Source organism: Ziziphus jujuba, chromosome 1, assembly GCF_031755915.1.
Source record: "Ziziphus jujuba cultivar Dongzao chromosome 1, ASM3175591v1".
NCBI lineage: Eukaryota > Viridiplantae > Streptophyta > Magnoliopsida > Rosales > Rhamnaceae > Ziziphus > Ziziphus jujuba.
In genome coordinates this window covers 3,947,150-3,964,921 of record NC_083379.1, presented here as the reverse complement: position 1 = coordinate 3,964,921, position 17,772 = coordinate 3,947,150, and the positions used below count along the sequence as shown (strand labels likewise).

The window sequence follows — 17,772 nt, the reverse complement described above, 5'->3', positions numbered from 1 at the left end:
TCCAATCCCTTAAGTACTTAATTGCCAGGACCAGAGTCTTTGATGAAAGAATGGAGTTTTAAGTTCAAATATTGCTTATTTGAATTACCTCTATTTAGCATATGCAAAAAGATTCTTCTTCCATTTTTGCCACATAATAATAAGGAATGAGTAAAAGTCAAACTTAGTTGGCCATCTTAAATGTGTTCGCCGCTAGAGCAATAAAGCAATACCCAACGACAGGACCTAAAACATACTACAAATCAGAGAAGCAAGCATCTTTTATCAAATGCAAAAAATTATAAAATGGTAAAAAAAAAATTCCTTTATATGTTAAACCATAAAAATTATCATCTCAAATTCGTCGTCTAACACATCTCAAGAGTCACAAACCATATATATTCTCATAATGAGATGAAAAAATAACATCGTTTGAATATTTTATAAATCTTGACTAGACTTCCGTTTTTTTATTACTAACTTATCTTTGACTAGACTCTGAAGCCTACTTATTTATTTTTTTTTTTTTGTAAATTGCAATAAATCTATATCATCCACATCGTTTTCCAATATTATATAATTCCTATGTCCATGGAGTTTCCACACCAAACCTCCCAAGCATTCAACCCAAAAAAAAAGGGAAGGAAAACACTCCCAAGCCATAACCATGACTGCAAATCATTCTCATCATCATAATGAGAAGCTACAATTGGTCTTCATCTCCTACCCTGGAATCGGAAACTTGGTCCCAACAGTTGAGTTCGCTCAACACCTACTTAACCATCACCCGCAATTCTCTGTCACCATTCTTCTCATAAACAAGCACCGTAGGCCCATCGTCGACACTTACTCCCAATCAATCTCTGCCACCTCAACAAACATCCGATTCATCCACCTCCCCACTGTACACCCTCCCTCACACGATCAGTTCCAATCTTCCTTTGGCTACGTGTGTCTTCTCATCCACAACCACAAGCCCCAAGTTAAGAGCGCAATCGCCGACCTCATTGGAACTGAGTCGCCCTCCGATTCACCGGCCCGAGTCGCCGCCGTATTCGTCGACATGTTCTGCACCTCCATGATCGATGTTGCCAACGAGTTGGGTGTTCCTTGCTACCTTTTCTTCCAGTCTCCGGCGTCTTTCTTAGGCTTCATGATTGACCTTCCGGATCTTGATCCCAAACTCGTCACTGGGTTTTCGGACTCCGACACCGAGTTGAGCATTCGGAGTTTTCGAAATCCGATGCGTCAACGTATGTTGCCAAACGCGGTGTTAAAGGGACAGGATGGGTACTCTTGGCATGTATACCATGGGAAAAGGTACATGGAAACCAAGGGTATTGTTGTAAATACATTCCGAGAGCTGGAATCCTATGCGATAAATTCCCTCTCTTTGGGTGGTGTACCAAAAGTTTACCCAATTGGGCCGATTATTGACCTTAACGGGCCATCTCAGTGGCATCCTGATCGAGCCCATTACGAAACTGCAGTGAAGTGGCTTGACAGCCAACCGAATTCATCTGTTGTATTCTTGTGCTTTGGTAGCATGGGAAGTCTTAGTGGGCCACAGGTGAGGGAGATAGCACTTGGGCTTGAACGGGCTGGGTTCCGATTCCTGTGGTCGTTGCGCGAGCCACCCAAAACACAACTGGATCTTCCAACGGACTACGTGGATTTGAACGAAGCTGCACTACCACTACCAGATGGGTTCCTAGAACGAACGGCTGGGATGGGTTTGGTGTGTGGATGGGTTCCACAAGTGACGATCCTGGCCCACCAAGCGATCGGAGGATTCGTGTCACACTGCGGTTGGAACTCGATTTTGGAGAGCTTATGGTACGGTGTACCAATTGCCACGTGGCCTATCTACGCAGAGCAACAATTGAATGCTTTAGAAATGGTAAAGGAATTGGGATTGGCAGTGGAGCTGAGATTGGATTATAGAGAGGGAAGAGATGATCTGATACCAGCGGAGGAGTTGGAGAGAGGAATCAAAGGGTTGATGAAGGATGATGCAAGAGTGAGAGAAAAGGTAAAAGAAATGAGAGAGAAAAGCAGGATGACACTGATGGAAAATGGATCTTCGCTTCAGTACTTGGGAGCATTGGTTAAGGATTTAATGTCTAATATTTAAAATTATGCAATATAGTATTTGTGTTATAAAGCGTGTCAAACACTAGAATATAGAATAGGTCCATTTGCATTTTGCAGTCTTGCAGTAACTACAATTTGTATCTTGTTATTTATTTATCTTTATTTTATTGTAATCATCTATTTATAGAAGGGTTTATAAATAAGATCCTAGTCCATAATACTTCCATTGCTGGTGGAATATATTGAAGAATATATATATAATAACTCTTTCCTCCCTTGATCTCCTTTTCTTTTATCAGTTTAGCAAGACGATTTACCTTTTTGAGGTTAGTTCACATACATAAACTTGATGTATGTTTGTGTGTGTATATATATATATATATATACACATGCTTTAATTGTATAATTACTTATAGATTATTATTTTGGTTGTGCCATCCAAGTACAGTTTTTTGATTATATAATTAAGACAATATTTCTTTAACATATTGATAATTTAATATCTTAAATCTTTAACCATTGAGATCTATATTAAATATCTTGTTGTATATGTTCATACAAAATAATCTAGTAAAATTGTTAATAAATGCATCAAATTGAGTGTTAGATTAGTATTAAAGAGAACATAATCTCCTAATCTTGCAAGAGAGTATACATCAAACCAATATTTACTTATAGATATTCTCTGTTGTAATATTTTTTAATCATTTACAATATTGACCCTTTTATTCTAATGTCTTGAATTCACAACTTTTTAGTTGTAGATATAAATATCAATCTTACTTGAAACTCTTCATTGTAAATGGTTTTAGCAAAAAGTGACATATTTCTCATTTATGAACATTTGATTATTTAGTATATGTTCAAATTGCTCCACCACTAATGGGATATCAAAAATAATTGAATATATATTAAATATGAATTCTCTGACAACCTAATTGGTTGACTATCATTTTGATGGAAGTGATTTACCAACATTAGAGGGAGTATAAAAAATGAGTATAATGAAATCTCATTAAGTTACATCATTATTGGAGAATTATGGAACCACATTTAATAGATCACCGACAACACATTCATATTTTAAGGCCTTTATAATTATAAATGAAAACAAGAATTATAAACTAAAATCCATTGAAGTATAGAGGCACATATATAGTTGGCCTAAATAAAAAGGCACAATTCACATATAGCCTTACTAAACAAGAATTTTTGGACTTGCATCCTGAATGCCAAAAAAGTGTGAAACTCATAAAGTATACTGGGTTTTATATGCAAGCAAAATAAGAAAAATGAGGTTGTGATATAAAGCTAGATGGCTTTAGGTTTTTTCTAATAACATGTGATATAAAGCTAGATAGCTTTAGGTTTCTTCCAATAACATGTGATTTATCATAAGGATATATAGTATATCGTGGCAAATGTGATTACATTTAAATATTTGATTTCTCAAAGGATTGAATGTGTTTCATGAATATTACAATTACAAATATGGTTTACATAAAAATTCATAAAAGATTTGTAATGTATAAATAAAAACTTCTATTTTAAAATAGTCTGCATTGCATAGATAATAAGTGAATATATAAAAAAAAAGATAAATTAAACATATTTCACCTATATTCTTTATGCATAAGCTCCTACAAAATGATGAAGATATCTACAAAATTCGCTTAAATAATATATTAAATTATTGTCTATTTTACTCCTAAAAACCATATAGATGCAACAGATATTATATATGTATCAGGTTGTTATCATACGGGGGAATGAACAATTCATTAACTAGTAGGTCAAGCTCGAAAGATTCATAGTTGTACTTTTTATTCTTAGTCAAGTTTTATCCCATATGGTTTTTCTTGATCAAATTTTTTTAATGAGGCAACTTATGCATTACAGAAGAGCATATGGATATGCACTCTTTTTCCCACTGAGTTCTTTTAGTAAGAATTTTATGTGGACAATATTGAAATTCCTATGTACCTGTATTATTGAGGTTTGCACCAAACGTGTTTGTTTTTTTTTTTTTTTTTTTTTTTCATATAAACTTGTTAAAAGCAAAGTTATCGATATTCATTTGTCCATTCTAATGATTATTCAACAAATATTTATCAAGGCGCTTCTTACATCAATATTAAGGTGTTTGTACACTAGATTACAATGCATCAATTATAAATTTGAAGAATACTTTATCTCGTCATCTCGAGAAGGAGGATAGACGATTGTACTCTTTTTTCATTATTATGGTTTTGTCCTATTAAATTTTCCTAATAAATTTTTTTAACAATGCAGTGTTAACGTGTATATTTAAGCATCTAAGAGTAAGTATTATGATGTTATTAATATCAAATATGGATGCTTGTTATCTATTCAAATAAAATAACTACAATGTGTATATTATCATTTATTTGTCTTAATTTTCTGTCTCTATTTTACTGTAATTATTAATGTTATGGAAAAGTTTATAAATAGGATCCTCCTCTACCATTGTGAAATACACTCAAGAATATAATCACTCTCTTCTTCTTTGATCACCTTTTCTTTTGTCTTTCTTCAATATTTTCTATATGTTATGACATAGTTCCCTTTTTAATTGTAACCATTTAAGATAAAATGACAAGTTAAATTGTATGGTTTAGAAAACAAATCTTCAATTGTGTAACTAAAATTGCTGGTAACTGGAACAACTTATATTAATGTAATGTATTGTTTTATTAATGTAATGTATTGATCTACTGTATTTTAAAACTGATGTTTTGCAGTATAAGTTTTTTCAATTGAAGTCTTCAATTTTCAAATTTGTCCTAATTTAGGACAATTAGAATTTCTTTTTGATGGTGGACTGATTGAGAATTAGATATGCTTTCCATGTGCTGAACATTATATGAGCAACTGGCAAAAACGACTAGAAAATTTTGTTACTAAAGCTCGATGTTTTAAATTGCCACCCATAAAATTGAGAACAATTTATAAATTATATTTTATTTTCATTTTTATAAAATTTCGTAGGAAAAAAAATTGCTTTAAAACAACGTTGAGGGCAAATTAAAACATAGGCTAAAGTTGAATTTCTTGGTGGACGGGATTTACAAGTATAAAAAGGTACACGCGAAGATATCATTCACCTTGGGGATTTGATTTGGAGGGAAAGCTAAAACCCAAGAAAAGAAAAAGAAAAATGCCAGTGGCGAAACCTGAATCATCTGATTCCAGAATCATTGCCCACATCGACATGGATTGTTTCTACGTTCAAGGTACCAAATTCTCTCTCCCGCTCTCTCTCTTTCTCTCTGTATATTTTTAGTATCATTATGTCTCTGATATGCGCCTACCTGCGGGTTTTCTTAGAATTTGAGAAAGTAGTAAAATGATTTCAAAATACGTAATTTTCAGAGTTACCCAGTTTCAGAAAAACCCAAGTGAGTGTTTCTGCTTCTATTAAATTGTAGTAGTTTGAACTTTGAAGTACTGACTAATTCCCGGAAATACATTTTGTTTTTTTTTTTTGGTAATACAAAATGATGGCGTTGTCACAGAATTTCCGAAGAACTACTTACAGTATTGTTGTGCCATTGCTTCATCATTGTGAATGAAGCATTGCTGGAAGATGCTAATTTTCTGAATTGGTTGTTTATAGTTTACTTAAAAGAAATTTCAGAAATGGTTGTTTCCTTAGGATTTCATGGCATTTGTTGGGGTTTAATTGTATACCAAGTGTTATGTGATTTACTTTGTAGTGGAGCAGCGGAAACACCCAGAGTTAAGGGGTCTACCTACGGCTGTGGTGCAGTATAATGAATGGAAAGGTGGGAGCTTGATTGCAGTCGGTTATGAGGCCCGCAAATACGGTGTGAAGCGGTAGGATGAATCCTTTTGTTTATTGGTTTTGGTGGTTTTATGTAAATAACCATGTTTCTAGACTACTAACTAAACATTATTTACAGCTCAATGCGAGGTGATGAGGCAAAGCGAGTTTGCCAAGAAATTCAGCTGGTTCGAGTCCCGGTAGCACGCGGTAAAGCTGACTTGAACACATACCGCAACGCGGGTTCTGAGGTTTTTCATGCCCTTGGTGTATTTCGAGCATGGTCATTGGAGAGAACTGAAACTCATGTTTGATTTTCCTCAACATGTAGGTGGTTTCTATTCTTGCAAGGAAGGGTCGTTGTGAGAGAGCTTCAATTGATGAAGTTTATCTTGACCTTACTGAGGCAGCAGAGACCTTGTTAGCACAAGCTCCTCCAGAAAACATGGAAGTAGTTGATGAAGAAGCTCTCAAGTCACATGTTTTGGGACTTGATGATGAGGTTAAGTATTAAAACTAGGATACTTAGTTTCAAGTGTATGAATATGATTATAGATTTATACTATCAATTGTAGATTACAACTTTTAATGCGGTTTGAAATAATGAGCATCGATGTTTGGTTATTTCTTTTTCTTCCCTGTTTCTCTTTAAACATTCTGTGATTAATCTGGCATAACTCAGCCACAATAGAATACATGTATCTTCCGCTGGCTTTATATGTGTGCTTATTTGGAGTTGGAGTGAAAAGAATGATCTTCCATATGTTTTTACGTTTCAATCAAATACTGAATCAGGAAAAGGCTAGTAGTTTCTAACATGATGAATTTACCTTTTCTGTTTCATCTGGGGGAGGAAAGAAACAGGGCCAGAGTTAGCATTTTGCATATAGTGATGCAGACCCTGTAATTTTAGGATTGGATGGAATTTATATTAAAAAAAGACCTACTATGAGGGCAGAATGTTGGGGAATTTATAATGGCCTTCCATGAGTCACCCCTTAGACACGAAGGGGTCAACATATTAGTATATCTTGTGTTTTGTAATTAAGTGAGATTTTATCTAGACACTACCAAGCTATTTCTCTGACAAGTGAACTTACTTATCTTGTTGGGAAGTATAATTCTGGAATTGGTTTTGAACTCAGAGTGGAGGTGATACCAAAGGAAATGTAAGGAAGTGGCTTTGCAGTAGTGATTCTGATCGCCGTGATAAGCTATTAGCTTGTGGTGCCCTCATTGTTGCTGAACTTAGGATGCAAGTGCTGAAGGAAACAGAATTTACTTGTTCTGCCGGAATTGCTCATAATAAGGTAGGAAAAAAGTGGTTCTCATTTTTTCCTTTATTCTTTTCTGAATATCAGCATTTGGAAAGACTTTTTGCTTGAGGACGTAATATTTTTTTTGATAAGCTTATATATCTGTTATTAGCAGATGCTGGCCAAACTGGCAAGCGGTATGAACAAACCTGCACAACAAACTGTTGTTCCGTTGTCATCTGTGGAAGGAGTGCTTGATTCCTTACCAATAAAGAAAATGTAAGCTTCAATTTTAGAATTATTATTCTCTCACTCGGTGTAAAAAGGTTGGGATGAAATGCTCTGCCCCCATCATTTCATACTTTATTAAATTTCTGGAAGAAAACTACAGAAAAATTTGGTCTTAAATTGTAAACATATATTAGTTAATTCTTGCATGGAAAGTTTCTTGTCTGTGAGGTTCTTGTATGAGCAATTTATATAATATGAAGAATTTTATTTTATATTTCAGGAAACAACTCGGAGGAAAGCTTGGAAGTTCCTTACAAACTGACCTGGGTGTGTTCACTGTTGGAGATTTACTACAGTTTTCAGAGGAAAAGCTACAAGAACGATATGGCTTTAATACTGGGTAACCTGTTCTCTATCATATGAATAAATTTCTTTGAATGTTTTGAACTTCGATATTTTTAGTAGTTGTATCATTAAGCATATCCAATAGGAGTTCTCCCTGTACAATGTCAAAGTTGGGAAGCAAGATTTTAATTTTCTTGTATCTCAAATCTTGCCAAAAGAACATAAATTATATATTACAGAGATTGCCTCCAAAATAATATGTTGTGTTTGTCTCCAACTTAAAATTTTGGTTTTGTTTTCTTAAATTTGTGTCCTTATTATTGGCTGGTTACTTTTTACATTCTTATTTTCAGAAATTTCTCATTGTCTTTGGTGAAATTTTATGATTTTTCTATTCTGCGTGCTGATTAATTTCTGAAGAAGGGCCTCCAGCAATTGTAGGAACAAGGAACTGTTAGTTTTCCTTTGCATGTTCATTTAACAACTACCATGATATATTATTGATTTCAGCATCTTACATAAACTGCAGCACTTGGTTATGGAATATTGCAAGAGGGATCAATGGGGAAGAAGTTCAAGGTCGGCTCCTTACCAAGAGCCATGGTTCTGGAAAGACATTTCCTGGACCTCGGGCTCTAAAGACAATTGCTTCTGTAAGTAATCTGCTTACAGTTAGAGGAGTACTTTTACTCACAATGATCTACAGTGTTTTCATCTAAGGTTCTCAGGCATTAGATGTTAAAGATAAAGACTATAGTTGCATTTTGTGACTTAAAGACTATAGTTGTGTATACATCAATAATTAGATAATAGTAGCATGTGTAGCCATACAACATATTCATAACTTTAAATGATATGCCATATGCTTTTCTAAACTCTGATAGTATGAAATGCTGTTAAATTGAATTGATTCATTTCGTCTCACAATACAACTGTAATGCTCTTGCTCCAGAGAAAATGTTTCTGGAACCTTTTAGCTGATTGACATTCTTTCTGCAGGTTCAACATTGGCTCAATGAACTTTGCTCAGAATTGAGTGAACGTCTTTACTCTGACTTGGACCAAAACAAAAGGATTGCACGTACACTGACTCTTTATGCTACAGCGTACAAGGTATGCCTGTTTTTTATCTGATTCATCATTTGAACCTTTTTTATTACAACTAATTTTCCCCTTATTTCCCAATCTGGATGCTCAAAGTTCTTGTGCATACATGCTCCATACTGTGTTTTTTGTTCTGATTTTGAGTTATTATTCAGTCCTCTGACTCAGATTCACAGAAAAATTTCCCTTCCAAGTCTTGTCCCCTTAGATATGGGTGTGCCAAGATACAAGAAGATGCACTTAACCTGTTTCAAGCTGCACTACGTGAATATTCGGGTCCCCAAAGAGCCAAGACCCAAGGAAGTCGGAACCATGGTTGGGGAATAACTGGTCTCTCCATTTCAGCAAGTAAAATTGTTTCTATACCAGCTGTAAGTCTGAAACTACTTTGTCGGTGGTATAGTTTTGGTCCTGATTAGTTGTCTATAAGACACACTTTTCAAACTATATACTATCTGCAGTGTTAGCTTTATGCACATTGTTGGACCCACATCCTCATAACTTTTAACTCTTGTGGAAGAGCGGTAACCTAATATGGCAGGTCTTGATTGAATCTTGTTAACCCCCGTTTTTATTAATCAATTGGTATGCATGTATAAGATCCAATTTCTGTGTTCTATTAAACGGCAGCCTACATACGACAGGAAGTGTAAAAACTATTTACCATCTAAGGTGTTAGCTTGAGATACATGCTTGTGCCCACATCCTAACAATTTTAAGGTTTCGGGAAGGGTAGTAACTTGACATGATTTCAAAATCTTTTGATTCTGTTTTCTCCCTTCTGAAGATATCCTTAACCAGTATTTACACCAAAAAATGGGTGTCTAAATATGAAGTATATAAGATTTTGATTAAGCTAAATAATTATCGGAATTAATTACTCAGATGATACAATGATATTGCTTATGATTTGTCCTCAATGGCATTATCTTGTAGGGAACATGTTCAATCATGAAATATTTTCATGGCCAAGATCCACCTGGCTCGTCATCAAAGCAATCACAGAATGACCATATTGAAGAAGCTGCACCATTGTCACCTTCAGGTCGTTGCGGTCTCTGCAGTCTTTGATTGGATTTCAAACATTTTCATGATTTTGATGTATCCTATTCAATCTACTCAAGGTGACTTGTTTATTTAGGCAGCGGAAGCTATTCAGAAATGAATTCAGCAGAGAAATTAATCGAGTTCACTGGTGAAGATGTGAAGTTAGAATATGAGATGCCTTATTTAGATCAACAAGAACACAGAAAGGATTTTTCAGAGGACCAGGTTATTTTTTGGCTCAGAGTTCCTTCTTTTATTTTTTATTTTTTATTTTTATTTTTTTAATTCTTTTAATTTGTAATGAGGATTTAAGAATTTTAAGCATGGCAGACATGTTTGGCATATGGAACTGAATAAATTGATTCTTATTTAGCATTTGTGATTTGTCAATGGATGGGACAAGGTTTCATAGTGGACAAACTGCTTCAATGGGACTATTTTGTGAGTATGGGAATATAATGCGACTGACTGTGCTACCCCTTGAATATATGCATGACTCAAAGAAGCTAGAACAAAAGTGAAAAAAGAAGATAGGAGAGTCTGTTTACCCTGACTACGATAAAGGAGAGAGAGGGTCGTCCTTTCTTATCCTCTCTTTCTTTCCTTTGTGTTAGTTCCAAAACTGTTTTTATTTTGTTCTTCCAAATTCCTTCGTAGACTGTTGAGCCACTTTTGTGTAATTACTTCTATTAAATATAATATTTAGCTTATGATTTATCCTAATAAATGAAAGTTATGAGAGCTTGATGCCTGCATTAAAGCCGTGAAGTTCACTTGGTTAATCTTTCTCATGTTTACTCTTCAAAGCTTGTCTTTAATTAATTAAATATCCTACATTTCCTATGTAAAATATAAATGCTTCCTGCAACGTCAAAATGATAGGATATTTTTCTCATGTAGAATTCATGTTGCTTGTCAACAAAGCAGGCACGAGATGACCTCACTCAAGGAACTTTCCCATCCTCAGGTATGTCTTGTAGAGGATGTCACTCTTAGTTGTCCTTGCTATTTTTATTTTGCTTCTTATTTCATAGAAATGCACATACAATTCTAGGAACTGAATGCTTTTCAGAAGTGAATCAGAGTCAGCGACAAAGAGTTATCCCTGTGAAAGGATCTGGCATTAGTTCTGCTGTGTCTAGTCCGAAAAAGTTAAAGCAGAAAAGAAACAAATTGAAAGACAAGGTTCAGAAATGCTTTACCATAATCTCTTTATTAATCTTTTACTGTGAACTCTGTTGTTACCATAGCATCTATTTTATACAAAAGAGAAAGTATGTGGTCTTCTCTCTTTTTTAAAATTGACAAAGGTTCAGTTTATACTATTACCCAGGTCCAAGTTTCTCATCTTTTAGAATTAAGGTTTATTACCAGATTATGCTGTTAGTTGGCTAATTGGTCTTCTGATGTAACTACTATACTGATTGGAAAATCAAGTATCATAAGTTAGCCTATTGTTAATGAGATTTTGCAAAGGATCATGGCAAATACTAATAATTTTTTTATGCTCACTTACACCGTAAACTGATGGTTCCGTTTATTGCATGTTTATTTTCTTGAGTCCACTTTGTTTATGTCCTGTCTGAGCATCGTTTAAAAAAGGTTGAGGCACTTGTTTCAATTCGCTGGGCCTGTTTATCTTTTGTTGGTATGTTCCTCTAGAAAAACATTTGACTATCTTATATCTTTTGTTGGTATGTTCCACTAGAAAAACATTTGACCATCTTATATATGAAGAGAAATTCACATTCATAATTTGCTATTGTCAATCACTTTGCTCTTGCTCCTTTTCTTTTCAGTTTTCTCAAGTGTACCTATTGACTAATATCTGGGTCATGGCAGATAAAAGAAAAACAAAAAAAGAAGTCTTGAATGTTAAACATATCATGCAACAATTTTGAACTTTTATTGTGGAATGATATTTTGCCTTGTTCCTTGATTTTCTGTGACAGGGAGGATATTCAATCTTGAGATTCTTTAAAAACAACGACCCATCATGCTCGTCACAGAAGCGAGAACATGTTGAAAATATAGAAGTCAAAGCAGCGTCCTCATCTGCTGGTAGTTTCAGTGCTTCTCTCTCTTTGTTTCTTTCTCACACACACGCACGAACACAAACAAGTTTAAATACAGGATTTCAATTTATAGGTAGTGACTGCTTAAAACTGAATGAAGCTGAGCTGCCAAAGGAAAATCCTGTTGAAGAACAAAGAAGAGAGGCATGGAGTTACAATGTGGACGAGATCGATCCTTCTGTAATTGATGAGCTACCTCCTGAAATTCAGGATGAAGTTAGGGCCTTGCTCAGACCTCAAAAGCGACCTAACAATAACATAGTCAAAAGAGGTTCCAGTATTTGCCACTATTTCTTACCAGCCAGAAATGCATAGATTAAGCCCGCTGTCCTGTACATAAGCCATGTTCTAAACACAAGAAACATCCTTCTGCTCCATTCATCACAAGAGTATCTACCGTTAATTTGTAAAGAATATTGAAAAGCCTAGTGGCTCTGTTATAGAGGGTATTTCTAAATATATAATTGTTATTTATTATTATGATTATTATTATTTCCCAGATCGTTGAATCTACAAAATGCTAGTAGCTCTCTGTTTGTACATGGTTTCTGTCATGTTGAAATCCTTAATGGATTGGAACAGCATGTGTACATCATTTGAGTATTTTATTAGGCAAGAAATGTGTTGCCCTTTTCTTTTCTGAAAGAAAATTAAATTGATCTTTATTCTAGATTAATTTTATATATATATATATATATATTTGCATTTATGATCATCTTTTTTTTTTTTTTTTCTTTGGTGAACAAGACTAATTGTATGTTGATAAATAATTAAAAAATGCAAATAACACCGTACCCACAAAACTATCATTTATTCTAAACTTTATTCTCCAAACAAAGCACTCATATTTTTCTTCAATTTTATTATCTATTTCGATGTCCATCATGCTTATGTGTATATATATATATATATATATATAAATTTTTTTATGAAGAAAAAAACATCATACTTGTAGAGATTAGACTTTTTCGATAGAAAATAATGATGCAATTATGCAAAGGTTTTTTTTTTTTTTTTTTTTTTTTTCAGAGGCTTATAATAATAAATAATAATTCATATTATCATTCAATGGATACCGAAAGAAAGGTGAAGTTGCCGGAAAATTCCCTTTTAAATTAAAAGGGCATATTTGTCAATTTGAAGTACTTTCGTTTTTGTTCCTGAGGTTGAGAGTAGAAGAAAGCGAGTCCCCGATCTCTCTCTCTTTCTCTCCTTTCTTTCTCACTAGTATTCTCTTTGTACCTGTTTGTTTCCTCTGTCTCTCTCCGCCTACACTCCGGTGCCTCCGATCTCTCTCTCTCTCTCTCTCTCTCTCTCTCTCTCTCTTAATTGCCTAGCTTGCCTCCGGTATGTGCTATTTTCTCTCTCATTATAAATCTTCTCTATTCTGAACGATTTCTAGTATCCTCCTCTAGAGTACGTATTTGATTTTTTTTTTTAAAAATTTTTAAATGCTTCTAGCTGATATAGTTTCTGTGTAGAATAAAATAGATTTTATTTTATTTAAATCGGTTGAAAAACTTATTGATCTTCTATGGAGGATCCAATGCATAATTCATCATAGATATCCGTTTCTTTCGTCCCATATTTTTCCCTTTGAATTGACTAAACCTGAGGTCGGGGTGCATGGAGAATTTGATATCAGAAAGTTTGGTTGATGTTTTATACGTTTAGAAAACCCCACTGTCTGTTGGTAACTGTCCATGTTGGTTGCTGAGAATAAGTTGAAGGCACATTTATGGTGCATAGTCTGCCTCGAGTTGGCAGAGCTATAAGAGTTTAAGGGCAAATTTGAAGTTGGGCTGCAATGGAAATTATGGTGACTGAAATAACCTTTTGTTTTGGTTTAATATGTAAATTGTTGGGCGCACAGTTAATTTTAGGTTTAAAATAGGCCTGATTGGTTAGGAGCTTATAAAGGGATTTTGGGATTTACTATACGTATAATTTGGATGTTAATTTTGTTAATCGTTTCGGGGGATGGAGGTCAGGAGGTGAAGTGATCAATCTTGTGAAAGTTTGGTATTCAATTCGGGATTTTAGGTACTTGGTTTAGTTTACTTTGGGTGTTAATTTGGATTTTTGATTGCTAATTAGTTTAGTTGTGTGTTTAATTTGTGTATTTTAGGTCTTATCTATTTTGGGATGATAAAATATGCTTTGTAAATTAATTTCTTCTTCCATTATAAGGGTGCGCTTCGTTTTGAATGTTCTTAGGCTAGTTGATTAAATACCAGCTATGACTGGTGTTTGAAATGTTTATAAGCTTGAAAGTCAATCCATTTTTAAGTCTTATGTCTTTTAGATCACATCATGAACCAGATCCTTACATCAGACACACACTTAAATATTTGAATAACCAAGTGCCACCTGAGACACGATCAAAATATATGTTCACCTTATTATAAAAGATAATACAAAAAGAAAATGTATGATAAAATTGTGTCGACCTAAATCAACAATTTTTAACAGCCATAACATAGCTAAAACAACAATTCGCAGTAGGGTAAGAAGTAGGTGAGGCAGGAGACTGAGACATAAGAGGTTGGAGAGAGGATATCCATTTACAGACCAATGTTTTTCAAGTTGTAGAACTTACAGACTGGTTCTGTGACTACTTATAAGTGATAAATATTAATCAACTAGGATCAAGGAGGATTGGCATTGTCAGTTTAGTCAGTTCCATTAGAGCCTTATAAAAATATCCATGGACCTATTAAGTTAAAAGTAAATGCTTTAAACCTTTCATAATTTTACATGTAGCCTGTATAATCCTATCTAACCTTCCTTGTATGTCATATTAAAATGTTTAATTTCTTTTGATTTGTGGGTTGGTAACCATGCAGTCATTTTAATAGTTTGATGGCAGATTTGCCATAACTAATTCTTTGATTTATTCAATAACAGTTTCTTTAGTTGGTTGAAATTAGTATATGAATGTGTGTGTTTGTTTATGTGTTATATCTTTCCTCTTACTTATGAGTGCTGATATTTCATGAACTGGGATGTTGTACTTTCCTTAGTGTCAGTGATATACAATGTCTCGAAGGTACGATAGCCGCACTACTATTTTTTCCCCAGAAGGTCGTCTCTACCAAGTTGAATATGCCATGGAGGCCATTGGTAATGCAGGAACTGCAATTGGTATATTGTCAAAAGATGGAGTAGTGCTTGTTGGTGAAAAGAAGGTCACTTCAAAACTGCTTCAGACCTCTACATCAACTGAGAAGATGTACAAGATTGATGACCATGTAGCGTGTGCTGTGGCAGGGATTATGTCTGATGCCAACATACTTATCAACACAGCTAGGGTCCAAGCTCAGCGCTATACATACGCTTACCAAGAACCAATGCCTGTTGAACAGCTTGTCCAATCTCTCTGTGACACCAAACAAGGCTACACACAGTTTGGTGGGCTCCGTCCATTTGGTGTTTCATTTTTGTTTGCAGGTTGGGACAAAAACTTTGGTTTTCAGCTTTACACCAGTGATCCGAGTGGAAACTATGGTGGCTGGAAGGCTGCAGCAATTGGTGCAAACAACCAAGCAGCACAGTCAATGCTGAAGCAGGACTACAAGGATGAACTCACAAGGGAAGAGGCCGTTCAGCTTGCGCTTAAGGTCCTAAGTAAGACAATGGACAGCACCAGCCTTACTTCAGAGAAGCTTGAATTGGCTGAGGTCTTCCTTTTGCCATCTGGTAATGTGAAGTACCAGGTCTGCTCACCCGAGTCCCTTAGCAAACTGTTGGTGAAGTTTGGTGTGACACAACCTCCTGCAGAGACCTCTTAAGTCATTGTATTCTGATTTTTATGTTTCATTTGTTGTGACCTTTTGCTGGAGGCATGATGAATACTTGCTCTGATAAGATTGTTCATTTCGTTAAAAGCAAGGGAATTTTATGTCCAATATTTGAATTGATAGTTAAGCTTTGACGAATTTGGATGAGTAGATGCTTAATTCACTTCTGTTTAATCAGTTGGCATCATAATATTTGTGAATCCAGATTGGAAGCTTGGGAATGACTCGTGTCTTTCCATAAATTACCATCATTCCTTATTTTCGTAATTTTTCTTGTTTTTGTTGAAGATAATATGTGTCATGGTATTTTGTATGCTATTTGAATCCATCATCATCATCATTATAATTATTACTAGTATTTTATGTATGATTTCTTTGTCGGGAAGTCTCATTTACTTGTGACTACTCTTTGGATTATTTCACATTTGACTTTGGTTTTCCGGAACATGGACGTATAGGATGATAAGCATCAATCAGAACAATGTTGCCTCTTTTTGATTGCTTTTCTTGAATGTGTAAAGAAACAAACAGAAATTCTTCAGTGTTTCTCGAGCTTTTCCTGCATGGTGCGTCTTACTTTGAATTGGAAATTTATTAATTATTTAGAGATTTGATGAAAATAATCAAGTTTTGCAGAATAATGAAAGAAAATTATCATCGTTCACTTCCGTCTTTTGGAGAGATTGATAATGGTAATGATAACCGCTCAGATATTGTAAGACAATCTTTTTCACAATCAATTGTTAATTAAATATTTAAATTCATTTTAAAAGTTAACAAAATTAATTCTATTATCAAACGTGTTATAGAAAAATATTTAAAAAAAATGACAAATATATTTTCTCAAATATATTTTCTATCGGTTAAATTTTTGGAGAGAAATGATAATTCAACTAGGATGCTTAATATTTTTTTAGTTTATTTTTTGCAAAGTTACAATTACAATCTTAATTTTAAACACATAATTTAATCCATTAAAACACAATAAAAACCCATTAATGTCTATTCATGGCAAATCATTCATATAAATTCAAATAAAAAAACGTTACAGACAACACATTCTATGAACAACACATCCTATGAGTGACAAATTAAATTTAAAAGATACTTGCCTTCCTTAGTCTCTTTTAAACGAGGATGATAACATATACTTTCCTATAATGACCACTATTGTAGGAAAATTATACGAAAGACTACAGGAAAGACAATAATGGCCACCATTAAAACATAATAAAAATCCATTAATGCCTATTCATGGATAATCATTCACATAAATTCAAATAAAAAAACATTACAGATAACACATCCTATGAATAAATCTAAATTTGAGCAAGAAATTAAATTCAGAAGATACGTGTACTCTCCTATATATACACCATGTATAGGGATAGAAAAACACATCTAAAACAATAATACATAGCAAAAACAAAATATTGGAGAACATGTCTGCAGGTAACTTGAAGGTGGTCGCTTGCCTGGTGGCCATGGTCTTCTTATCAGTTGTGGCCATTGAAGTTGGTAAGTTTTGTTTACATATATATATATATATATATATATGATATCATCATCATATTTTTATTATAAATTGAAAGATAGTTTTCAAAAATATATATATAAAGAGAGTTCTCATACATATATATATATATATATATATATTCAGGTCCAGGAGCAAAGGCTGGGATCGTCTCTTCAAAGGCGACCCTTGCAACTTCGTGCGCGACGAATTCGGACTGCATTGGTAAACTTCGGTGCATTGATCAAAAACTCCTTTGTGACCATGGAACATGCAGATGCATAAACGCAACTCTCTCTTCGCATTCGCAGTTTGGAGTTGAAAAACTTGGTGGTTGATTCATAAGTTTTTGTAACTTCAAATATTCTGTAACTTTGTTGACGGCATGGCATTGTTGCAGTTAACAATACCATCCACATATTTTACATTTGCTTGAGACGTAATAAAGATATGGGTTCAAAATATTCAGTATATATTTATATAACTAATATATATATATATATATATTAATTTTCTCAAATAA

The 17,772-nt window shown here is 34.1% G+C and overlaps 3 protein-coding genes across 9 annotated transcripts; all 3 read left to right on the top strand.

Moving 5' to 3' along the window:
• Positions 1–352: 352 nt before the first annotated feature.
• On the top strand, positions 353–2,366 carry LOC125420544 (UDP-glycosyltransferase 43). The gene has a single exon (XM_048467185.2). The coding sequence runs from the start codon at positions 647–649 to the stop codon at positions 2,111–2,113; it is 1,467 nt and encodes a 488-aa protein (XP_048323142.1). The 5' UTR covers positions 353–646; the 3' UTR covers positions 2,114–2,366.
• A 2,618-nt stretch (positions 2,367–4,984) lies between these two features.
• On the top strand, positions 4,985–12,435 carry LOC107411653 (DNA polymerase eta). Of its 7 annotated transcripts, none has more exons than XM_025069277.3 (16): positions 4,985–5,327; positions 5,811–5,931; positions 6,018–6,129; positions 6,210–6,380; positions 7,024–7,188; positions 7,310–7,413; positions 7,646–7,765; positions 8,240–8,363; positions 8,710–8,823; positions 8,970–9,185; positions 9,751–9,859; positions 9,956–10,086; positions 10,789–10,828; positions 10,934–11,046; positions 11,814–11,922; positions 11,995–12,435. In XM_025069277.3, the coding sequence occupies exons 1-16, from the start codon at positions 5,252–5,254 to the stop codon at positions 12,249–12,251; spliced, it is 2,082 nt and encodes a 693-aa protein (XP_024925045.1). In that variant the 5' UTR covers positions 4,985–5,251; the 3' UTR covers positions 12,252–12,435. The 7 variants fall into 7 exon arrangements, with proteins under 7 accessions (XP_024925045.1, XP_024925038.1, XP_024925031.1 ...); XM_025069270.3 differs by having other exon boundaries at positions 4,986–5,327; positions 10,916–11,046; XM_025069263.3 differs by having other exon boundaries at positions 4,986–5,327; positions 10,762–10,828.
• A 686-nt stretch (positions 12,436–13,121) lies between these two features.
• LOC107411752 (proteasome subunit alpha type-4) lies at positions 13,122–16,003 on the top strand. Its single transcript, XM_016019407.4, has 2 exons — positions 13,122–13,283; positions 14,960–16,003. The coding sequence occupies exon 2, from the start codon at positions 14,975–14,977 to the stop codon at positions 15,725–15,727; it is 753 nt and encodes a 250-aa protein (XP_015874893.1). The 5' UTR covers positions 13,122–13,283; positions 14,960–14,974; the 3' UTR covers positions 15,728–16,003.
• Positions 16,004–17,772: the final 1,769 nt, after the last annotated feature.